This window comes from Scyliorhinus torazame, chromosome 12 (genome assembly GCF_047496885.1).
Source record: "Scyliorhinus torazame isolate Kashiwa2021f chromosome 12, sScyTor2.1, whole genome shotgun sequence".
In the NCBI taxonomy this organism is placed as follows: domain Eukaryota; kingdom Metazoa; phylum Chordata; class Chondrichthyes; order Carcharhiniformes; family Scyliorhinidae; genus Scyliorhinus; species Scyliorhinus torazame.
Window position 1 is genome coordinate 12,656,287 of NC_092718.1, and position 25,467 is coordinate 12,681,753.

At 49.3% G+C, this 25,467-nt stretch overlaps 1 protein-coding gene across 1 annotated transcript in view; it reads left to right on the plus strand.

Moving 5' to 3' along the window:
* Positions 1-25,467, plus strand: part of LOC140387313 (transducin-like enhancer protein 3-B) — a 101,387-nt gene that overhangs the window by 39,431 nt on the left and 36,489 nt on the right. The window contains exons 6-9 of the mRNA XM_072470242.1: positions 582-686; positions 10,435-10,464; positions 12,956-13,160; positions 15,137-15,153. Coding sequence (XP_072326343.1) covers positions 582-686; positions 10,435-10,464; positions 12,956-13,160; positions 15,137-15,153 — 357 coding nt within the window. The remainder of the gene's footprint in view (positions 1-581; positions 687-10,434; positions 10,465-12,955; positions 13,161-15,136; positions 15,154-25,467) is intronic.

Sequence of the window (25,467 nt, forward strand, 5' to 3'; positions counted from 1 at the left end):
ACCGTGTTGTTTTTGTGCGGGGGTTGGTCTTGTGGGTGATGAAGGGACTCCCAATTCGGCTTCCCTGATAAATGTAAAAGAGCCAGATTGGTAAATCCAATGAGTTGGTCACGAGGTGGGACTTGGTGATTGTGCAACAAAATCTCCAAACTTCTGACTTAACGACAGCAAAGTCTTTCGATTAAAGCAGGATTATTTCTTGGCAAAATGCAATCAGTGGAGGATACTTAATAGTGGTGGATGAAATCAATTCCAGACATAAACCGGCTATTGGTATGATTGACCGGGCGGGGGGGGGAGCTCTCGCCCCAACCTCAACTCCATTTGGCCACGCAGGGACATTGCGTATGGTTTTGACTTTGCGCATTCTGGAGCGACTCTTGGTTTCCAGTGGCAGATTAAATCCAGCGCACATCATGTTGCATTCAATTAACCGAGTGTCAAATCGTTTTGGAAAATGATTGCTTTGCAATTCTTTTGAAAGTTTTTAAGCTGCACGGGACGGCTTTTTAATAAAAAAAAAAAAAAAAAAAAAAATGTATTTCTTCTCTCCTCACGCCCCCCCCCCCCCCCACCCGCAGCATCAACAACAAGTGGCACAAGCTGTCGAACGTGCCAAGCAGGTGACTATGACGGAGCTGAATTCGATCATCGGGGTACGTGGAGTTCCCAATCTGCCCCTCACAGTGTGTACACCCTCTTCTTATTACTTAACACTAATCAAGAGTGAAGTTTACAGTCCACTTGTTGAAAGGACGGTGGTGCCTTAATGATCTTTATCAAAGGCGGCCTTTAATGAACAAATAATCTGAAGCACATCCCCTCCTGCCAGCAAAAACCATGTGTGGCTTATCTGCAGAAATAAAATCGTTCACGGTGCTAAGGCCATGTGAATGTAATCATGTGATTGTCCAACAAGAGCCTCCTGACTTATGTGGGTTTGAACCGTGCCATTGTTACAAAAACTCTCTCCCATCCCGTTGCTCTCGCTTGCTTTAATCCTCACTGCCTCTGGACAGGGCTCAATCTCTCGAGCGGAATACAGCCTCCTTGCCCCCGCCGCCTCTTAACCAGCCAAGCGCAGAGTAAAAGGTGAATGTGGTGAAAGTGGTTTGGCCCACTCCATTCTCTCAAAACCTAGTTAAGTTGCACAAGCTGCTTTTGAGATGTTTGGTACAAACCTTGGCCCTTGTGCTCGGCTGTATTTTGTAAGAGTGCGTCATTTTGCTTTTTCTAATGTTGCTCAAAATAGTGACTTGCTATCTGTGTAGAGTTGAGAAAGCTGGGTTTGTATTTGCCCCTTCTGAGTCTTAACTTTATTTGTCTTGACTGTGTTATGGGATCTGGGTGTCGCTGACAAGCTCAACATTTGTCGCCCATCCCGAATTGTCCTTTAACTGAGTGGCTTGCTAGGCCATTTCAGAAGGCAAAGGTGATAGATTTCCTTCCCTAAACGGTATTAGAGAACTTGATGGGTTTTTAACCACAATTAGGGTGAGTTTTCAGTGTCTCCACGAAGGAAGAATTAAAATTCCACCACCTGCCACGATGGGATTTGAAACCATTTTCCCAGAGTCTCTGGGTATCTTAGTCCAGTGACATCCCCCACTACATGTTTCAGCTGAACATGGACATACGAGCATGTTCTCTTCTCTCTCTCTCTCTCTCTCTCTCTCTCTCTCTCTCTCTCTCTCTCTCTCTCTCTCTCTCTCTCTCTCTCTCTTCCCCCCCCCCCCCCCCCCCCCCCCCCCCCAAAATCTCTTTGAAACTCATTTATAATGATCCATGCTTAAGGCAGTTGTTTGAAACATTCATCGATGCATCAACTAGGAACGGAGAGTGACTCCAATTTCAAGAGGCAAATAGGCTCGAGAGTTACCCCCTCTCAAAGTCCAGCCCTCCATAGCAATGCCCAAGACATTTTAGTGTTGCTCAGTAAAGGTGAATGACATTTTAACCCGGATCATTCGCCACCTTGGTGGGTGAAGAGCGAGTCATGGTGCTGGCAGCGATTTGGAGTAGATAAATGAGTTTGGGAACCTGGTTACAGTTGTTCCCTCAGCCGTTAGTCACCCAACACAAGCACGACTAAGCTCAGTGAGTGAGCAGGTTCGTAATTCCTTTGACTTGGGTCATTAAAGGTCATCTGACCTCTGAACCCTTGCAATTTGTGACAACTTGGAAATTATCGTGTTGGGGAGCGGGCGGGGCACTAAAAACGTCGCTTGGCAGCTTCGGCTGTGCCTCAAATTACCACTTTTTTAAAAAACCTGATCGCTCGTCTGGAGCCTTCATTAAAGAGCTGCCGTTCACCCTCCTTTCAAGCTGCGACTGCACAATTGGCTCTGACAATGTTGTATTTTTGATGTGAGCCGCTATAGAAATTAATTGGGTTAAATTAGTGTTTAGCACGTCTAATTACTGCTTTGGATGCTATGTGACATTGCTGCGATTGGAGATATTTGACATGAAAAGACTTGCGTGTCTGTCAGTGAGGGTGGCGGTGGGGGTGGGTCAGGTTTTGAAACGCCACCGATTCATGGAGATAGGAGCCTGGAAATAATTGAGACGGAAACTATCGTGCATCAAATCCATTTAGGCCGCGACGAAGGCCTCGGGCACATAAATTTGTTTGGCCTTTCCTCCCAGATGCATAAATTGATCGACTGCCTTAAGATGCTTAGTCTGATTCCTGAGGATAATGGAATCGATACCTTTCCGGTCTTCCTGAAGTGTTCTTGATGTTTTCTTTTAAAAGGTTTTATCTTTTCCTCCAGGTGATGCAAGATGTATAGGAGGCTTGAGAATAAAGAAGTCATAGTTTGATTAGCTTTCCTTTTACGTGGGAGTTGAGAGGCCAAGAGGCAGACCATAGCAGCTGGAGGGAGATATTGGAATTCAATTAAGGCAAATGAGTTAGGCCTGCGACCCCCATTTTCAAGGTAATTGCTCCCTTGAATCTGGCTGAATACAACTGTTGGGCTGTCATTAAGCAGGCAGCTATTCAATCAGCTTGTTTGATGAACCATTGCAAGGGTTGGAATTATGGGCAATCAAGGAGCACCTCTGCTGTTGTTCCGAACTTGCTGGCAATGCATTTGCAAAGCAGAACGCTTCAGGCATGGGCTCTTTATGTGTCTCAAAGAGAACTGAGACTTCATGTGCGATGGTGGTGGGGGGGGGAGGCTAACAACCTTTTCCCCCACCCAAGAACAGGCCTCTCGTGGTCTCTTGAAAATCCCAGTATTAATCACAAGCCAATCCAGTTGTTCCACCCTGTAGGGTCTGTTTTGTCCCGTCATGGATGCTAATGATTGGAAGTCGGGCCGATAGTGATCCGCGTTCATTTTCTCCATTGATTAGAGGGGGCTTGGTTTTAAAAGCAGGGCCTGGCTTTTTGGGGATTAAGTTGGTTTATGCACCTTGTTTCTGACTGCTCCTGGTTGCGTTGTGTTTTTTTTTTTGTGGTCTTGTCCCTTCCCGCAACCTGTACTAAAGAGAACTCGAGCCGTGTCGGCTGTCCGCCACGTTTAGAAAATAGAAAGAGGAGCGAGGATTTAATTATTGAATTACAGATGCCACTTGTGAATGTTAACCTGTTGTGTGGTGCCCTTTTAAATCCCCCTTTCTTTCCCTGTCCATCTTTAATGGCGTACTTTGCGGGAATCTCCTCCTTCCTGATCATTTTTCTCATGAAATATGCAGTTTGGCCTTCGGAATGATTTATTTGTAGCTCCGAGTTATCAGTTGTGATCAGCAGGCTGAAATGTAAATCGTCCTTGGCAGTGATTTTGGAAAATGTGGTGATATTTTGACTTGGGTTTTTGCCTTTTTGTTTTGGGGCTGTGGTTTTGGATGTACTTTTTTTTTTTCCCCCTGGCATTTTTTTTTTTGTAAGAGCTCTGACCTGTTTGCATCTCTGGGCCAGTAACTTTGTCTTTCTGTTATGTAAGGGCAGACAGTACCTCGCGTCTTGTGATGTTGCCACTGGGGAAAGAAATTGTGAAAGAGCTTTTTTTAAAAAAAAAAAAAAGCTCGTAAGCGATGAATAACAGCAAGGGACTGACATAAACAGTACAGGCACGTTGTCCTCTAATGTCTTTTATTTTGTGTCTCTCCCTCAAATTTAATCTTCAACCAGCGAAATTCTCTGGATAGTTTTCCAGCTGAGTAAATGGGTGTGAATTTTCACTGTTTCGTCATGGGTCACTTCACATTTCTAAGGTTCACCATTGCATCTTGACCTAACCTATATCCTGGCCAAATTCCATTGTTGTCTTATGGCTGTGGTTTTTTTTTTCTCCCTCTCTCCCTTGTTGCTGTTCCTATCGGGGGATTGGCTCTGTTTTGAATAAATCTCTTCTTTGTTCTGTTCTGTCTCCAGCCTTGAGGGGCAACCTCCACTTGTTTCCAAATCCTCACTCCTGTATTATTGTCAGAACGTTGCCATGGGCCCTATGGCTCCTCTAATGGGTTCTGCCTTTCTATTTTATCGCGCCTACTCTGTGTCGTAACTCCCATCCTACTTGGTTCCTTAACTCTTGATGCACCTGCGCTGCCAGTTTCGTAAGGAACCCAGCTGAGGAGAGTTTCACCGGGCTGACTTTAGAGCTTGGGGAATGTTGAACCAAATTAAAAAGTAATTCCCGAAATGAAGATTTCCCCATCCCATTGCTTTTCAAAAGGGAAACCTGTCTCCTGGAGAGGGGGAACCTGCCTTAGTCACAGAGTCATACAGCCCAGAAACAGGCCCTTCTGCCCGTTGTATCTATGCCGTCCATCCAGTGCCAACCCAGTCTCTCCTCGCAGAACAATTCGGCCAGATTGGCAGCCCCCCCCCACTCTGATCAGATCCCAGCATAAATTGTCGAGCTCGACGTGCCTGTAACTAGTTTGCTCTCCTCACGTAGGCCATTAATAACTTTGCTGCTGTCAGTAACTTGGCGTTCCCATCTGGCAGGCAGCCATCTGTTGCGTTTCAAGAAGAGTTTGCCGCACTTTCGCTCCGAAATGGAATAGTTAAAGAGGGGATGGTAAAAGAGGTCAAGAGGCAGAGAGCTGCTCGGGCCAAGTAAACGCAGATGCTGGTAATTCGTGTTGGATAATGAGCGAAAGCAGCAATGTGTGTGGAAAGGACAGTTCCAGGCCCGAACACAGTTCTTGGGCCTAATTGGCACATTATCACCAGGCGCAGTAGATTAAAGCACTGATGCTGGGGTAGCTCGTTGATAGACTCTCTCATTGCTTTGAAAGATTCGATCTTGCACTTTCTTTGGGTAATTTATTTGAGGTAGGTTTTTTTTTTTCATGCTGTTTTCAGCTAGAATTGTTTTGATCGTACAACCACAATCTTTTTCTCTCTGCTGCCATAGGTTGGTGGTCTCGTTCTCTTTCCCCCCCCCCGCCCCCCCACCACACACACACACCCTGTACCCCTCAACTAGGGCAAATGTATTCTGCAAATCAAATCGAATAATAGTAATCTTTATTAGTGTCACAAGTAGGCTTAATTAACACCGCACTGAAGTTACTGTGAAAGCCCCTAGTCGCCACACACTCCGGCGCCTGTTCGGGTACACTGAGGGAGAATTCAGAATGTCCAATTCACCTAGCAAGCACGTCTTTCGGGACTTGTGGGAGGAAACCGGAGCACCCGGAGGAAACCCACACAGACACGGGGAGAACGTGCAGACTCCGCACAGACAGTGACCCAAGCCGGGAATCGAACCCGGGACCCTGGTGCTGTGAAGCAGCAGTGCTAACCACTGTGCTACCGTGGCCCCCCCCCCCCCCCCCCCCGGCACATAAGCTGGAAGCAACTTACTGCGGATGCTGGAATCTGAAGCATAGAAAATAGGAGCAGGAGGAGGCCACTTGGCCCTTCGGGCCTGCTCTGTTATTTGTTATGATCGTGGCTGATCATCCAACTCAGTAGCCTAGTCCTGCTTTCCCCAACAAAAACAAAGAGCTGACAACAACTGGAGAGAGGAGGGAATTGACGTTTCACGCCTGGATGACTTTGTCACAGAAGAACGTAAGAAATAGGAGGTGGAGAAGGCCTTTGGGCCCACCCAGCCCGTTTCCCTATTCATCAAGATCATGGCTGATCTACCTCAAATTCTACCCCCCCCCCCCCCGCCGCACATTGTATAATTCCCTTTTATGCCCAAAAATCTATTGACCCATAACTTGGGTCAATACTCTGACTGGGTCTCCACCGTTCCCCGAGAATACCAGAGATTCCTAGCCCTTTCGAGTTGAAGAAATGTCCCATGTGGCTGGCCTTGTAGATTGTGGAGGGTAGTGAGGTAGGAATTGGGCAAATACACCACAAAAATATAAAGCAGATGTGTCTAGAAATACAATTCTCCATTTTAAATCTGTTGCCAGCAGAGTGAGGAGGTTGTCCATATAATGTGTGATGCACTTTTGTTGTCTCGTCATCGCAAGAGGTCACTGCCCTGACCAACTAATGCTGTGCTTTGGACAATCTGTGATGATTGACGTTTTGACAAATAATTATGGTGCTGTTCTCTACCTCTCGGGGATTATAGTGGGGAGGACCATGCAATTATTTTTTGTATTGTTTGCAGTATGGGGCTACAGTTCCGATCTACTTGCCGTCAGAGTGGGTGCAACGAGGGTTCACTAGATTGGTTCCTGCAATGACGGTTGTGCTATGAGGGTTGAATGGGTCTGTATTCTCTGCCGTGTGTAACTGGAAGATCGGGAGTAGTTTCAAGATTCAAGACTGAGATTGCTGGACACTGGGAATTGAGGTGTATGTCGGTGTTGTGGCTTTTATTTTACCTTCCCATCCAAATCGCTAGTGTGGTTGATTTGGAGGCATCGAAATACCATTTTATTGCGAATTATTCACTTCTTAATAATGATCTTAATAATGAACAGGTGGGCTTACATTAACACTGCAATGAAGTTACTGTGAAAATCCCCTAGTCGCCACATTCCGGCGCCTGTTCGGGTACACGGAGGGAGAATTCAGAATATCCAATTCACCTAACAAGCACGTCTTTCGGGACTTGCGGGAGGAAACCGGAGCACCCGGGGGAAACCCACTGAGACACGGGAGAATGTGCACAGACAGTGACCCAAGCCGAGAATCGAACCCGGGACACTGGCGCTGTGAAGCAACAGTGCTACTCACTGTGCTACCATGCTGCCCTTGAATAGACTTGGTTAAGAATGGAGTCTAAACTTTAGAAATGAAATACCAAACTATACATAAAAGGGTCGAACTCATGGCTAAAAGCATAAAGAAATCACTTAGCACAAAAAGTGGATAATTCAGGAACATGACCTCGACCACGAGGGAATTCTTAAGGGAATTCGTATCTCTGGTTTAGCCCCTCATTTACTCTCATTGGTTTCTAATGCTAAGCTGAGACATCCCGGTTTATTCAAATGGATGTCTGTTACTTAGAGGATGATTTATCAATCACACATTGAACATTACTTAAGGTTGACTGGTGCCTATCAAAACTAGCTCGGCGTCTGTGTGCGCAGTCTCGGGCAAATTACTGGGTAGGTTGTACATTTGATACATTTTTAATGCTGAATACACTGGCTGATTCATTATGTGGAAACATTGACTGAAACAATGGGTTCCCACAGTAAAGACACTCAAATAATTTTACCCCTCAGCTAATTCCATTCAATTAGCACCCAAAACTATGAATAAATAGATACTCGATCAGCCATGATTTAATTGAATGTCGGAACGGGCTCGAGGGGCCAGATGGCCGACTCCTGCTTCTGTCTTCTTCTCTCTAACCTGGGACGGGGTGAAGGGGCCCGACTGACGTGGCACAGTCCAGTTTGAACATTGAGCGTTGCAAGTGTCTTTCTGCCTGCTCATGGATTGAGGTCATTTGGAGTATTTCCCTGGCCCAGTTCTAGACGACTGGAACGATTAGCTGTTTGGAACCAGTGGTGACTTTTTGTGATCCGCACAGGGCACAGAGTAGAGATCACACGGCTTTGAATACACACCGTTGTTGTTGTGATGTGGAATGTGCTGCCCGGATATCTGATCCGATTGTAACTTTCAGAAGGAAATGGGGAAAAGAGCAGGGGTGGGCTGAGATTAGGATCATTATTTCACAGAGCTGGCACTGACTGGATGGAGCGAATGGCCTCCTTGTGTTATTCTGTAGTTAGATGGCCAGGTAGCTGGCCTGGACTCTCCTGCTTAAACCCATATGTCCATTGGATTGAACAATACTCAGCACGCAACTTGACAATTTGGTGAGGTTTCCTGTCTGTGTCTCTCCACTCCCTAACTGATGGTTCAACTTGTTACAAAATCCGATTCAATCTCTGGCCGCAGAAACGAGGAGTCATTGACCCCTGCTTTTGAGCATGAGCTGGACACCACCACCACCACCCCCCCCCCCCCCCCCGCGGGAAGCGAGGACAAACTCGCGCCTCCTCCATGATGCCTTCCGTGGTCAAATGAATCAACACCAACAAGGACCTTCTCCAGTTCACTGACTGCCCTGCACACTGCAGTTTAATAAGTCAATCGTTGCTGCTAATTTCTAAATAAACACTCGCATGATAGCTCTCTCACTAATGTGTTACCATCTGAATCAAGTGGGCCACTTTATTGGATTAGAAAATTTAGTGCCAAAGTTCAGCTGAGTAACTGATTTGTTATTTTAACTGCAATTGCCCAATAACCTCACACCCGAGCTCTTCGATTTATTTATTAGATGCTGCCTCATTCTGTGGGGGCGGGGGGGTCTGGTTCCTCGGCTGCACAGTGACCGCCGATGGGCTGTTCGACCATGTGGTGCCTCATGCCTAGTTTAATTGGTCATGAGCGCACTTCCAAATGGGTCTGTAATCGGGGGCCTGGCCCAGTGTGAATTCCATTTGACCTGCCAACAATGTATAATCCCCCCCCCCCCCTTTCTACTCTCTACCACACCACCCCCTCCATCCAAAGGAGATTGCAACTCCCTCCCAATACGTGGTGCCCCTTTATTTGAACTGGTTTCTTTAATTGGTGAGAAGGCTTTGCTTTTGCGTGATTGGGGGGTAGGCTGGTTCAGATCAAACCCCCTTGTTCATTGATCCTGTGGTTTGGTTGCATGTTTCGCGATCGATCTTCCTGGTTTACGGAGCCAAGGGTGCAGGCCCAGCATTGCTTGCTGTGAATCCTGTCAGACTGGGATCTGAGATTTTGCTTTCTGGTGTAAATATGTTTGTTTTTTTCCAATGGTTGTGATCCAATCTTTAAAAGTAGAGATTAAAGGCACAGCCTGTCCTTCCTCTGGTACCAGCCGGCACTCTCAAAAACATTAGCCTATAGCATGGTAGCAGAGTTATGTCACAGAACTGGTCACCTGCAGTTTTTTTTTGATAAATTTAGTGTATTCAAGGGGCAATTTAGCGTGGCCAGTCCACCTAACCTTGCGTATCTTTGGGTTGTGGGTGTGAGACCCACTCAGACCAGGGGAGAATGTGCAAACTCCACACGGACAGTGACCCGGGGCCGGGATCGAACCCGGGTCCTGGGTGCCGTGAGGCAATAGTGCTAACCACTGTGCCGCCCTGAATTTTTTAATTTAATGATCCAGCTATGGGAGTTCAAATTCCACCATAGTACCTGGGATATTCCAGATTTACTTAATTAATAAGTTGTCATCAGTTGGCCTCTGTGGTGTACATTCTATATCATTGCGGATGCGCGGGGAGAGAGTGCATGAGAGTTTCTTGAGCCGGACATTCTGTGCATCAACTGAGGGGCCTTTTTTGGAGCTGACGATGTCTCTGATTGGCTGAAATCTTAACTCTGCTGCTTCTGGAAGGATGGTTGCTTGTCACGTTGTTGAAGGCCGGTGGGAGTTCTGGTGTCTCAATGCCCCGGCGTGAGTTTGTACTGAGTCTGCACTCTGTGCTGACAGTGATTCGCGCAAGTGTGCGCCTGCCCTGCATGTCCACTAGTGTTCACCCTTGGTGGTAGCAGAGGGTAGCATTACCATGGCGGGCACTCCTGAGACCTTGCTGAGGGAATGCTTCACTGTCAGAGGTACCATCTCTGGGTGAGATGTTGAACTGAGGCTTTTTGGTGTTGGGTAGCTTGACGACGACGTGTTTTGAGGAAGGTGGAGGGAGAATTGAAACACTGCTATTGAGGAGTGAAATACCACAGCAGTTATTCATCCAAATCGATGTTGAGCTGCATTTGGGTGAAACAGCTGGTTCTCCAATGATAAACGGTTCCATGGAATATTTTGTATTTGAATTTCTTTTTGTGGGGGCGGGGGTAAGATGGGTGTGTTTGGGTGAACTTGCTTTTAAGGGTTCGTTGTGTTTTTAAGTGGGGATGCGGGATGTTGGGTTGCAAACGAGGGAGAGTTGAGTCTTAATTTAACGTCTGAAATTTTGTTTTCTTTTTCCATTTCCCAGCAGCACCACGCTATCTACCCACCTCTCATGGTTAGTCCCTCCCGTCTAAACTCTTTTCTGCCTTTCTGTGTCTCGCGCATGCCCCCTGTGTGACCCCCTCCCCCCCCTGCTTCCGTGTGCCAGACGTGCATGCGCGCAGGCCTGTCCGCTTCGCTGGAGCTGCACTTATCTTAACACTAATTGACTATGTGGCTGAGCTTTTCATTGGGACTCCGTTCCTTCCCCCCCCCCCCCAGTTCCCCTCGACTCTTTTCTCTCCACCCCTCCCCCCAAAATTAGCTGCCTTGGGCTGCATTAACTGTCGGTATTTAAGTACAGCGCTGGTTGTTTTAACTGTCTCTTGGGCGCAGGACACCCCTCGGTTTGCTTCATGGAAGCACAGTCTGAGACAGGGGGGAGAAAATGGAACTTTGCCGTTCCCAGATTGATCTCTCCCTGGGTTCCTGCAATTGGTTTCAACTCTCTCTATGTCTGCAGGGTTGAGAAGCCCAAATCCGCAGCAATTTCTTTTTTTTTTCCAATTGGGGCGTGAAGTGGGCAAACTTGAGTGGTGAGCTTTCAGTCACCTGAGCTACCTGCGTCTCTCTCCACAGCTCCAATTCAATATCTCCCAGCGTCGAGTCCCTTCATTCTGGATCTCTTGGCATCTCTGCCAATTGAGTTGGCCGAAGGAGGGCCCTGATGGGAGAGGCAGGGTAATGGAGTCTCTCCCTTGATAATAGGATTAACAGAGTTCTGATCGAGCCCGCCCCATTAGCGTAGTCACTATATCTGACCCGATCCTGGGGTCAGTGCTCCTAGGGAGGGCATTGAGCCAGCAAATTCCCAGGCCTGAGGCCTATTCTCTGCTGACTGGTGTGGCTACTCGCAGTTCAGGAGTTGGTGGCAGGGTCGTTCTGTTGACCCTTGTTGCCTCCCTTGTGCTACCGAGAAGAGATACCAGTCCTGACCCCCCCCCCCCCCCCCCCCCAACAAATAAAAATGTTCAAAGAAAACAAAGGCCCCCTTAGGATTTGCCTCCTGGGGCTTTTGCTTGCAAATGTGTCCTGGAGGATCAGTCTTCAATTCCTGGGGAGCTGGTTACTCTTTCGGACAGCAGCCCACATGGTCACGCAGGCGATGTGTCCAGATAGTGAACAGGAGCACAAATCTTCGCCCTTCCTGAATTGGGGTGCGGCACCTAAACCAGCCCCCGGGCCGGGATCACTGCCCTTCAGTGACGGCCGTGCCTCCCCTGACGGTCAGCTGCCTTGCAGAGTTTGTGGATCAAAAGTGTTGAGTCCTCCTTGGAGCAGAGAGCCTCTGATAGGCAGGCCGAAGTTTTTGAAGAGTAAAATGAGGAGGACGGTTTTCTGCGGCAGGAAGGCTGGGAACTAGAGAGCGCAAGGTTTAAGGTGATTGACAGGAGAATTAAAGGCGACAAGTAGCTACTTAGTTATGATGTGGAACACACTGCCTGAGAGGGCAGCGGAAGAAGATTCAACAATGACTTGCAAAAGGGAAATATTTGAAGGGGTGAAGTGTAGAGAGGTTGTTGGGGAGGGGTTTGGGGTAAGATTATTTGGACAGTTCTGTCAGAGCTGCCACAGGCGCGATGGGATTATCCATATAGAATGCCGGCCAACAGCTATTTGACCTATATCCCTTCCTGTTGGCTGGATCTTGATGCAATGTGGTTGGCTGTACCATTTTTTAAAAAGGTGCGGTGTGTGTTATCTGTTTTGGGTGATTTTATTTTTTGGGTGAGATTTTCAGGTCTATTTAGTTTGGTGTGTGCGCGCATTTGTTTAAAATGTTGAATAGTTCTAGTAGAGAAACGGCAGCATTGGTCCCTCTAGGGTTCCAGAGAGCCCAGCCGGTCGGTGACTTGCATCCGCTGTGCACCAGTTGGGAGGCCGCACTTGACCATGTGGCTGCGTCAGGGGAAGAATTGGGCCAGGGTTCCTGCTCCTGATCACTTGCTGCTGGACAATGTACGTTAGGGTCTGCAGTAACCACCTCCACTCTTCCTGCGCCCCCTGACACCATCACTGTCTAATAGCTAGCCATCGTCACACGTGGTCTAGACTCTTCTCGAGGAAGGACCTCTGGAGAAAAAGGTCAACTGAGACCCATTGGGACTCTACCCAGCACATGGAGGGAGAGGGAATGAAGACCAAAGCTTTAATGTTGTGTTTGTGCGAGGTACCTTTGTCGCTTTGTACATCTCAGGGTTGATTTTTCTCTTTGACCTGCTAAAATTAACAATTTTGCTTCTGGAATTTTCTCTCTCCTTTAGAGAGGCACCAACGGGATGCCTTTTTTCAAAAGTTTTTGTGTTTAATGATCTTAAACCACTCATGAGGTTTTTGTTTTCTCGCTCTCTGCCTCCTCTCTCTCCCTCCCTCTACCCCTCTCTCTCCCTGCCCCCCCCCCCCCCCCCAACCCCTCGCTCATGCGTCCCTTCATCCTTGCTGCATTGTTCCGTCTCTCTTCCTTCCCGACTTCCTTCCAACGCATTGTGCCATTGGTTTCTCCACAGCAGCAACAGCTCCAGGCTCAGCACCTCTCCCACACCCATGCTCCGCCTGTCCAAATGCCTCCCCATCCCTCCGCTCTGCAGCCGCCAGGAATTCCCTCAGTCACCGGCAGCACCTCGGGACTCCTCGCCCTCTCCAGTGCCTTGGGCAGCCAAGCCCACCTATCGGTGAAGGATGAGAAAAACCACCATGAATTGGATCACCGAGGTGAGGGGGAAGCTGCACTCTTGTGGCATGGTCAGTACGCTGCTCATCGAGGGGCAATTTTGCAATGCCTTGCTGGGGTCGAAACCCCACATTACAAAATTGGGCGATGGAGCTCTAAACTTAACCTGCTCTTCTATTGTGGAAATAAGATCTGTAACGTGTGACTAAAACCGTTTCGTGTCTTCAGCAACCACCTAACCCTTTAACCTTGGTGTTGGAAATCTCAGAACAGAAAAAAATCAGATCGAGCATGGCCTTTCAAGAGGCCCAGTTGCCTAGATTCTGGGCAAAAAGCTGGGAAATGGGGCTAAACTGATTTTCAAAATGCTATGGTAGACAGCTAATGCAAACTTGGGTGCTGTGCAAATTCTAACTTTTGGAACACAAATCGTCCAGAAACAGAAATACTTATGTTTTTAATTCGTTCTCTGGATGTGGGAACTCCAGCAAGGCCGACATTTATTATCCATCCATCAGAAATGGGCCAGTGTCAAAACAGGGCAGGCTCTACACACCCGGCACTGGGGCGATTGGATGCTGACGGGAGAACACTTTAGTAAATGTTCCTCCTTGTAACAATGGAGTTAATCACCATCAGCGGTAGGGGTTGCCAACTCTCCAGGATTGCCTTGGCGTCTTCAGGACAAATGTGTTGGCAGCATTCTCCGTCTCTGAGTCGCCGAGTTCTGGCATTTGGGTCCCACTCCGGGTACATGAGCGCCATCGCAATACTGAGGGAGTGCTGCATTGTTGGAGGTGCTGTCTTTCCGAGACATTGAACACCAGCCTGTTGGTAACTGAGACGGAGGAGGAATCTCTTCAGCCAGAGGGTGGTGAATCTATGGAGCTCTTTGCCGCATGTGGTGGTATGTATTAGGGGTAGTACGGTACCTGTGACGCCGAGAGGCTATTGGCTAACCGGTCCCGGGTCCTGGTTGGATCTGCTGCCTGCTGGCCCCGCCCAGAAGGCGGAGTATAAGAGCTCGAGTTCTCCCAGCAGCCGCATTCTGTAACTGAGCTGCTGGGGAACAAGTCTTGCTTAATAAAGCCTCGATTGACTTCATCACTTCTCGACTTGAGTGAGTAATTGTTGCGCTACAATTTATTAAGCAAGACTGGTTCCCCAGCAGCTCAGTTACAGAATGCGGCTGCTGGGAGAACTCGAGCTCTTATACTCCGCCTTCTGGGCGGAGCCAGCAGGCGGCAGATCCAACCGGGACCTGTCAGCCAAAAGCCTCTCGGCTTCACAGGTACCGTACTACCCCTAATACGTACCACCACACCGCAGAAGGCTGTGGCGGCCAAATCACTGAGCGTCTTGAAGACCGGGAGGTAGATAGGTTCTTGATTAATAAGGGGATCAGGGGTTATGGGAAGAAGGCAGGAGAATGGGGATGAGAAATATATCAGCCATGATAGAATGGCGGAGCAGACTCGAAGGGCCGAGTGGCCTAATTCTGCTTCTATATCTTATGATATCCCTCAATCAGGATCTCAAAAAAAACATAATCTGCTCGTTGTTTGTGGAATCTTGCTGTGTGCAAATTAGCCACCGTGTTTCCTACATTGTAACACTGACTCGTACCTCATTGGCTTTGCATGTTTGCATTAGCTGTCTACGACACGGTAGTGAACAAAACAACCCAGGGGGGTGAGGGGCAATGGCATTTAGTTTAAGAACGGTTTGATGTACTTGTGAACAGCGATTGGTGGGGGGGGTTAAAGGGCTGTTTCATTGCCGGTCAAGAATCATCCAATTGGGTCACGGTGTATTCCTTTCCCAATTGGCTAATGGTGGGCGGACCAGGAGGTCATGTGAGGAAACCCGAATCCTGGCTCTCTGCGTTGGTTGGATAATGTGGGAAATGTTTTTAACTCTTGAGGATTCTGTAACACTAATTGCTCCTCCTTTCCCTCCCACCACCATCTGACTGCCGATGCCTTCGCTCCTTTGCTGCACACTCGCTGGTCACCAGAACGGGAATCCAGTGTGGTAAGTACTGAATCTCCCTTGGTGTGTCAATGTGTTGGCCTGGTGGGTAGATGGTGCTCCAGAAAGTACTTTCCTTTAACCTTCTTCCCCTCTCCGTGGTTACTTCAGGAAAGGAGGCCGTTTGCCCTTGGTGACCGAGCCGCAGGAGTTAACCCGGTTCCTCCTCTCTCTCTCCCCCCCCCCCCCCCCCCCCCGTGGTCACGCTTCAACACCCATGTCGGCCCTGTGTCTCTTAACACATTCACACAGCACACTGGGTGATGTACTGATAACTGAAGGCTGTAAGTTTGCCGACTGAACCGATCCCAGTGTGGATCTCTCTCTCTTCTCTCTTTCTCCCCCCCCCCCCCCCCCCCCCCCCCCCCCGTGTATCCATCTTCTGAAACTGTAGTTTGTCAAGTTTATCGGAGTAAAACTGCGTCACGGTTCTGAACTCTTCACTGAGATGTTGAAGGTCTCGCCTGCGTCGGACTGGCTGTGTGCGTGAGCACGTCTGCCTGCTGCGTCGGGCTGGCAGTGTGTGCGTGCTCACCTGCGTGGGACTGGCAGTGTGTGCGTGCCCACCTGCGTGGGACTGGCAGTGTGTGCGTGCCCACCTGCGTGGGGCTGGCAGTGTGTGCGTGCTCACCTGCGTCGGACTGACAGTGTGTGCGTGCTCACCTGCGTGGGACTGGCAGTGTGTGCGTGCTCACCTGCGTGGGACTGGCAGTGTGTGCGTGCTCACCTGCGTGGGACTGGCAGTGTGTGCGTGCTCACCTGCGTGGGACTGGCAGTGTGTGCGTGCTCACCTGCGTGGGACTGGCAGTGTGTGCGTGCTCACCTGCGTGGGACTGGCAGTGTGCGCGTGCTCACCTGCGTGGGACTGGCAGTGTGCGCGTGCTCACCTGCGTGGGACTGGCAGTGTGCGCGTGCTCACCTGCGTAGGACTGGCAGTGCCTGCGCGCGCCGGCTCGGTCTGACTGGCAGTGTGCGCGTGCTCACCTGCGTGGGACTGGCAGTGTGCGCGTGCTCACCTGCGTCGGGCTGGCAGTGTGCGCGTGCTCACCTGCGTCGGACTGGCAGTGTGCGCGTGCTCACCTGCGTCGGACTGGCAGTGTGCGCGTGCTCACCTGCGTAGGACTGGCAGTGCCTGCGCGCGCCGGCTCGGTCTGACTGGCAGTGTGCGTACGCGCCTGCTGCGTCGGGCTGGCAGTGCCTGTGCGCGCCGGTTGCATTGGGATGGCTGTGTGCGTGCGCAAATCCGTCTGGCTAGCTGTGCACACGCCCCTGCTGCGTGGGACTGGCAGTGTGCGTGTGCTCACCTGCGTCGGACTAGCAGTGCCTGCGCGCGCCGTCTGCGTAGGACTAGCAGTGCCTGCGCGCGCCGGCTGCGTAGGACTAGCAGTGCCTGCGCGCGCCGGCTCGGTCTGACTGGCAGTTTGCGCGCGCCTGCTGCGTCGGACTGGCAGTGCGTCTGCGCCCGACTGCTGCGTTGGGCTGGCAGTGCCTGCGTGCGCGCCTGCTGCGTCGGACTGGCAGTGCGTCTGCGCCCGACTGCTGCGTTGGGCTGGCAGTGCCTGCGTGCGCGCCTGCTGCGTTGGGCTGGCAGTGCGTCTGCGCCCGACTGCTGCGTTGGGCTGGCAGTGCCTGCGTGCGCGCCTGCTGCGTTGGGCTGGCAGTGCCCGACTGCTGCATTGGGCTGGCATTGTCTGCGTGCGCGCCTGCTGTGTCGGACTGGCAGTGTGTACGCGCCTGTCTGCTGTGTTGGGCTGGCAGTGCGTGCGTTCTTGCTGCGTTGGGCTGGCAGTGCATGCACGCCTGCTGCGTTGGACTGGAGTGCGTGATCCAACAGAGGGCAGCAGAGCGGAGCTGCTGGTTGGCTGTTGCGGGGAAAATTTGCATCAGTGCATTGCGGTAGAGCTGTTGTCAAGTGACAGTTAAACCCCAAACACTTCTTCAGTGTTTTCCTCCCTACCTCCTCCTCTAACCAAAAAACAACAATTACTGTAAGGATCCCAGCCGAGTAAAGATCAAGATGGAGACTCGAGGGCAGGTAGAAGTAGAAAAAAGTTGAACCGTGACGTCACAGCCTGCAGGTAAATGATTGACTGGTAAGTAGTTTTTCTTTTCACTGAGGTGTTCTCGTGCGGGGCACAGTGGTTGCTGAGTGAGTGCTTGCTGAGAAGGGGAGTAAATCTTTTTTTAAACTTACTGTTGGGAGTTTCCAGCTGAATCCGGTCGGAGTGAGGACAGAGTGACTGCTGGGTAAGTAGTAAAGATTTAAATTGCTTGCGTGGGCCCATAACAGCTGATTGCTGTTTTCGTGCGGGGCGCAGTGGTTGCTGGTTAAGTATTTTATTTTTACATGTATATAAGTTGGGCGGTTCCTAAACCATAGACACTACACTTGTAGTGTCCCCCACCTGTCCACGTCCTCTAACCTAAGGGGTAGAGTGAATAACAGGTAAGCTCTTTCTTTCTTTCTTTGTTGTTTCATCTAGAGGGGATGGCAGGGAAGGCAGTGCAATGTTCCTGATGCAGAATGTTTGAGGTGAGGGACGCCGTCAGTGTCCCTGCTGATTTCACCTGTGGGAAGTGCACCCATCTCCAGCTCCTCAGAAACCGCGTTAGGGAACTGGAGCTGGATGAACTTCGGATCATCCGGGAGGCAGAGGTGGTCATAGATAGTAGCTTCAGGGATGTAGTTACTCCGAAGAATCAAGGTAGATGGGTGACGGTGAGAGGGGCTGGGAGGAAGCAGTCAGTGCAGGGATCCTCTGTGGTTGTTCCCCTCAGTAACAAGTAAACCGCTTTGGATACTGTTGAGGGGGACGGCCTACCAGGGGTAAGCCACGGTGAACGGATCTCCAGCACTGAGTCCGTCCCTGTGGCTCAGAAAGGAAGGGGGGAGAGGAGAGCAATAGTTATTGGGAACTCTATAGTTAGAGGGACAGATAGACGGTTCTGTGGCAGCGAAAGAGACTCACGGATGGTATGTTGCCTCCTGGGTGCCAGGGTCCGTGACGTCTTGGGCCGTGTTTTCAGAATCCTTAAGCGGGAGGGGGAACAGTCACAAGTCGTGGTTCACATCGGTACCAAAAACATAGGTAAGAGAAGGGACGGGGATTTAAAACAGGAATTTAGGGAGCTAGGGTGGAAGCTGAGAGCCAGGACAACCCATGTTGTCATCTCTGGTTTGTTGCCGGTGCCACGTGCTAGTGAGGTGAGGAACAGGGAGAGAGTGCAGATAAACACGTGGCTGCAGGGATGGTGTAGGAGGGAGGGTTTCAGGTACGTGGATAATGGGAGCCCATTCTGGTGAAGGTGGACCTGTACAGACAGGACGGTTTGCACCTGAACCAGAGGGGCACCAATATCTTGGGCGGGAAATTTGCTACGGCTCTTCGGGGTGGTTTAAACTAATTTGTCAGGGGGCTGGGAAAACGAGCTGTAGTCCAGAAGCCAGTGTTGAGAGTAGTGAGGTTCTGAGGAGGGTATCAAGGTCGCAGAAGTGTACCGGCAGACAAAGGTGGGTTGAAGTGTGTCTACTTCAATGCAAGGACCATCCGGAATAAGGTAGGTGAACTTGGAGCGTGGATTGGTACTTGGGACTACGATGTTGTGGCCATTACGGAGAGATGGTTAGAACAGGGACAGGAATGGTTGTTGGAAGTTCCAGGGTATAGATGTTTCAGTAAGAGTAGGGAAAGTGGTAAAAGAGGTGGAGGAGTAGCATTTTTAATCAAGGATAGTTTAACGGCTGCAGAAAGACAGTTCGAAGGGGATCTGCCTACTGAGGTAATATGGGCCGAAGTTAGAAATAGGGAAGGAGCGGTCACGTTGTTAGGAGTTTTCTATAGGCCCCCAAATAGTAATCGAGATGGGAGGAAGAAATTGCAAAACAGATTATGGATAGGTGTGGAGGTCTCAGGGTAGTTGTCATGGGTGACTTTAACTTTCCAAATATTGATTGGAACCTCTATAGGTCGAACAGTTCGGATGGGGCAGTTTTTGTACAGTGTGTGCAGGAGGGTTTCCTGACACAATATGTGGATAGGCCGACAAGAGGGGGGTCCACATTGGATTTGGTACTGGGTAATGAACCGGGCCAAGATTTGTTTGTGGGAGAGCACTTTGGAGATAGTGACCACAATTCGGTGTCTTTCACTATTGCAAAGGAGAGGGCTAGGGCCATATGGCAGGGCAAGGTTTATAATTGGGGGAGGGGTAATTATGATGCGATTAGGCAAGAATTAGGGAGCATAAGATGGGAACAGAAACTGTCAGGGAAAGGCACAAATGAAAAGTGGAGCTTGTTCAAGGAACAAATACTGCATGTCCTTCATTGGTATGTCCCTGTCAGGCAGGGAGGAAATGGCTGTGTGAGGGAACCATGGTTAGAGGTTGATGTCTTGTCAAGCGGAAAAAGGAAGCGTATGTAAGGATGAGAAAACAAGGTTCAGTTGGGGCGCTTGAGGGTTACAAAGTAGCAAGGAATGAGCATTAAAAAAAAAAAGGGCTTGGGCGAGCTAGGAGGGGGCATGAGAAGTCCTTGGCGGGTTGAATCAAGGAAAACCCCAAGGCTTTTTACTCTTATGTGAGAAATAAAAGAATGACCAGGGTGAGGGTCGGGCCGGTCAAGGACAGTAGTGGGAACTTGTGCATGGAGTCAAAAGAGATAGGAGAGGCGTTGAATGAATACTTTTCTTCAGTGTTCACCGAGGAGAGGGGATATGTTTTTGAAGATGAGTGTGAGATACAGGTGGGTAGGCTGGAGGAGGTAGATGTTCTGAGGAAGGATGTATTAGCAATTTTGAAAAACCTTAGGATTGACAAGTCCCCTGGGCTAGATGGGATATATCAAGGATTCTTTGGGAGGCAAGGGATGAGATTGCAGAGCCTTTGGCTTTGATCTTTGGGTCCTCACTGTCCACGGGGATACTGCCAGAGGACTGGAGAGTGGCGAATGTTGTTCCTCTGTTCAAGAAAGGGAATAGGAATGACCCTGGTAATTACAGGCCGGTTAGTCTCACTTCGGTGGTCGGCAAGTTAATGGAAAAGGTCCTGAAGGATAGGATTAATGTCCATTTGGAAAGATGCAGCTTACTCCGGGATTGTCAACACAGATTCGTGAAGGGTAAGTCTTGCCTCACAAATTTGATTGAGTTCTTTGAGGAGGTAACTAAGTGTGTAGATGAAGGTAGAGCAGTTGATGTCGTATACATGGATTTCAGTAAGGCGTTTGATAAGGTTCCCCATGGTTGGCTTATGAAGAAAGTAAGGAGGTGTGGGATAGAGGGAAATTTGGCCAATTGGATAAGTAACTGGCTATCACACACAAGACAGAGGGTGGTGGTGGATGGAAAATTTTCAGACTGGAGACCAGTTACCAGCGGTGTACCACAGGGAACAGTGCTGGGTCCTCTGCTATTTGTGATTTTTATCAATGACTTGGAGGAGGGGGCTGAAGGGGGTCGGTCAGTAAATTTGCTGATGACACCAAGATTGGTGGAGTAGTGGATGAGGTGGAGGGCTGTTGTAGGCTGCAAAGAGACATTGATAGGATGTAGAGCTGGGCCGAAAAATGGCAGATGGAGTTTAACCCTGATAAGTGCAAGGTGATTCATTTTGGTAGAAAAGATTTGAATGCGGATTACAGGATCAACGGCAGGGTTCTGAGGAATGTGGAGGAACAGAGAGATCTTGGGGTTCATGTCCACAGATCTCTGAAGGTTGCCACTCAAGTGGATAGAGCCGTGAAGAAGGCCTATAGTGTGTTAGCGTTTATTAACCGGGGGCTTGAATTTAAGAGCCGCGGGGTTATGCTGCAACTGTACATGACCCGGGTGAGACCACATTTGGAATATTGTGTACAGTTCTGGTCACCTCACTACAGGAAGGATGTGGAAGCATTGGAAAGGGTGCAAAGGAGATTTACCAGAATGCTGCCTGGTTTGGAGGGGAGGTCTTATGAGGAAATGCTAAGGGAGCTAGGCCTTTTCTCTTTGGAGCGGAGGAGGAGAGGCGACTTAATAGAGGGTTTATAAGATGATGAGGGGGATAGCTGTTACAAGGGGGCATAACTATAAGATTCAGGGTGGGAGATATAGGAGGGATGTCCGAGGTAGGTTCTTTACTCAGAGAGTGGTTAGGGTGTGGAATGGACTGCCTGCTGTGATAGTGGAGTCGGACACTTTAGGAACTTTCAAGCAGTTATTGGATAGGCACATGGAGCACACCAGAATGACGGGGAGTGGGATAGCTTGATCTTGGTTTCGGCCAATGCTCGGCACAACATCGAGGGCCGAAGGGCCTGTTCTGTGCTGTACTGTTCTATGCGCGCGTGCCTGCCTGCTGCATTGGGCTGGCAGTGCGTACTTGCACGGTTGCTGTGTGGGGTGGACTCGGTGGGTGTCTGTGCCTATCTATTGTACAGTGTCACCTTCCATGCCACCTTGTACAAGTGCTCAATATTCCCGCATTAAGGTTGCATGTATTTCCAACCCCGTGTCCTCAAGTAATGTGGGTGCAGCTCCTCCCCGGCTCAGTGACTGGAGACCATTAGTTTTTATCTGATTCTGTTCATAAGATTCTGCTGTTGGCTTTTGAATAATTGCAATTCAGCCTCCAGAAAGATCAGACTATTGACACGTGTGTTGAATCTGGGTTAATGGATTTTAATGTCTGGAATATTAAGTTAAAGTTTGGGTGTAATTGGAGATTTCTATTGGATGTTGCCCAGATTGATAATCCGTTTTGTAAATGGAATTGAGTAAAATGCTGATTGTGAGGGCGTTGGGCTGAGCAGTTTAATACACTTGTTCTTTTTCTGTGCACATAATGATGGACGTTTTTCCGGCTATGGGGGGGGTAGGGTATCCGGATTATAAATCACCAGGACCTGCCGCCCCGGTGTTTCAGCTTTGTCGCAGGTGTTGCTTTGGGCCTGGGTTTGAGTTTTATCACTGTGCCTCTGGTTGGTTTGACTGACCCGGGACGTTTCGTGGCTCTCCTCTCCTCTCCGAGCCCTGAACTCACTGGGGGCGTGTCCAGCACCAAGGCACGCTTCTTTTTTTTTTCCCCAAACCCTCGTGGATTGAGGAAAAGAATGAATCGGATAAATGGAATTAAAAAGCGAAACACTTGTGTATCTAAACTTTGGTGGAGAAAGTGACGCGAGAGAAAGCTCAGCAGGTCGAGCAGCGTCTGTGGAGAGGGGAAGGTTGGGTCAGTGCCTTGGATCAGATCTGCTTCCGTAAAGGTCAGCGGGGTGATACCTGCCGAGCACCAACGCTGCCTGACCTGATTTGAGATCTCACTGTTAATTGGATTTGTCCTGATATGGCGGGTTTGCGTGGGGGGGGGTTAAATGAGACTGTCAGTATCTCTGGCGGGACCGCTCACACACAGCTTCTCATCGTCCGCTACCTTTCATTTGCTTGAAATGTACTTTTAACGGCTGCAGAGATCGCCTTTCGCGTGAAATAAATGTTTTCTTCTATTTAAGCAGCCGATGTATGATGCAAACAAGGCTTAACTCTGTCTAAAATCCATTGGCATCCCTTGCTTCAAATACCCATTTTAATCTGTGTTTCACACACACACACACACACAGACACACACACAGACACACACACAGACACAGACACAGACACAGACACACACACAGACACACACACACACCACCTCCGCCATCCCTGCCAAAGAGGATAGCTTGTTACAATCGGAGTCTGGGCGGAGATTAGCAATGCCTTGATATCATTAGAACGAACACGAATTGGTCGCCTCTGCCACCCCCCCCCCGACTTTGCTTTGAATGAGGGTATACCCAATCCTTGTCCAAAACCGACCTCTGAATACAAATGGTGAACTGTGCTTGCCTGTTCATTTGCTGCTTGCCACTCTGAGCCTTTTTTATGAGATGGGCTTCAAGCATTCCGATGCATCGTGCTGCCAATAAGAGTTTGCGATTCACGTGAGTGAGTTCTCTGAATATGTTCAGTCAAGTCTGATAAACGTTAAAAAAAACCTGTGATTTAAGAAACCATTTAACCCCTTGATCAGGCTCCTGTATTATCCAGAGGCAGCAAACCCCATCGGGAGTTTGGCTAAAGAACAGAAATTAGAGTCTGCACCACAGGGGCATTTTCGGGTTGGCAGTCTGTCGCTGGTGGGATACGTGTTGGTGCCGCCTCCGCTCTTTACCATCTGCATGACTTTTTAAAAAAAATTTAAAGTACCCAATTCTTTTTTTTCCCCAATTAAAGGGCAATTTAGCGTGGCCAATTCACCTACTCTTTGGGGTTGTGGGAGCGAAACCCACACAGACACTGGAGGAACTGCAAACTCCACAAGGACAGTGGCCCAGGGCAAGGATCGAACCTGGGACCTTGGCGCCGTGAGGCAGCAGTGCTAACCAATGCGCCACCTGCTGCCATACCATCTATATGAATAAGATGGATGAAGGGACAGAGAGTGTACACTTGCCAAATTTGCTGATGTTAGAAGGATTGGTGGAGGATAAAAGTTCGCACAAGAATGCAGATAGGTTAAGTGTGTGGGCATAAAATTGGCAGATGGGGCACAATATGGGCATCGGGCGGATGTCCACTTTGGCTGGAAGAATAGCAAAGCAGAATATTAAGTGGAGGGAGACTGCACAAGTACAGAGGGATCTGGGTAACCACTTGCATGAATCACATGGGCAGCACAGTGGTTAGCTCTGCTGTCTCACTGCGCCAGGGCTCCGTGATCGATTCCCACCATTGGTGACTTTGTGCGGGTTTCCTCCGGGTATTCCAAGGCTGGTATACAGGTGGAGATAATTGGGAAAGTTAATAGAATGTTATAGGAATGATCCGGTTGAATTCCCGTACCGGCCTCCCCGAACAGGCGCCGGAATGTGGCAACTAGGGGCATTTCACAGTAACTTCATTTCAAGCCTATTTGTGACAATAAGCGATTTTCATTTCATTTCATTTCTATGTAGCAGCTCGATCCGCTGTCTCGCCATTCTATTTGTACAGCTGCTTAAATTGTGATTTTAAAGTCTAAATTCGCTCCATCTCTTCATGCTAATTCCCAACTTCCCCCAACACTTGGTCATAACCGTGGCTGAAAATTAAACGAATAAATTTAGTATCTTTTTGGAACAAATTATTTTGGGTGCGAGGTGGTGGGGGGGAAACTGCTGATTAAATCAACTTTTAGGGCGGCACGGTGGCGCAGTGGTTAGCGCTGCTGCCTCACAGCACCGAGGACCCGGGTTCGAACCCAGCTCTGGGTCACTGTCCATGTGGCGTTTGCACATTCTCCCAGTGTCTGTGTGGGTTTCACCCCCACAACCCAGAGATGTGCAGGGTAGGTGGATCAGCCACGCTAAATTGCCCCTTAATTGGGAAAAAATAATTGGATGCTCTAAATTTTTTTTTTTTACATAAACCAACTTTTAATTTCTGCATCTACGACTTTTTTAGTTTTGTAAGCTTAGACTCTTGCGTTCAGAAGTCAAATCGGGCAAATTCCTCATTCGGAGGTCTGGGGAGAAATCGGATTAAGTAGAGTGTTTCAAGTTCGGTTTTTTTTTTTTTTGAAAATATTTTATTAGGACATATATAATTTAAACAGTTTTCAAGAGGAAAAAACAACAAAGCAAATAACACTCAACTAACCAACAATCAAACCCAGGCAACATGGTTTACATACACAATCCCCCAGTCCCCCTTTCCCACTTCAACCAACCACACCCATGCCTCCCTCTTTCCCTTTACCCCCCCGCCCCCTTTCTGCTGACAGATTAACTTTCCCCAAAGAAGTCGCTAAACGGCTGCCACCTCCAGGCGAACCCTACCATCGATCCCCTCAGGGCGAACTTGATCTTCTCAAGCCTGAGAAACCTGGCCTTGTCACTGACCGATACCCCTGATTTTCGGGGGCTCGGAGCCCCTCCATGCCAATAAGATGCGTCTCCAGGCTACCAGGGAGGCAAAGGCCAAAACATCAGCCTCTCTTGCCCCCTGGACTCCCTGGTCTTTCGACACACCAAAAATCTCCACCTCTGGACTCGGACATGCCCAAAGCATGTGGACATGATTTGCAGGCCCTCCCGCCCGTACCTATCCTCCACCCCTTCAAAGAACCTGCTCATTCGGGCCACAGTCATATGCGCCCTGTGGACCACGTTGAATTGTATCAGACTAAGCCTGGCACACGGCGAGAACAGGTTGACTCTACTCAGCGCGTCCTCCCACAACCCCACCTCTAGTTCCCTGCCAAATTCTTCTTCCCACTTTCGCTTCGCCTCCCCTATCGGGGCCTCCTCCCATTCCATGAGCT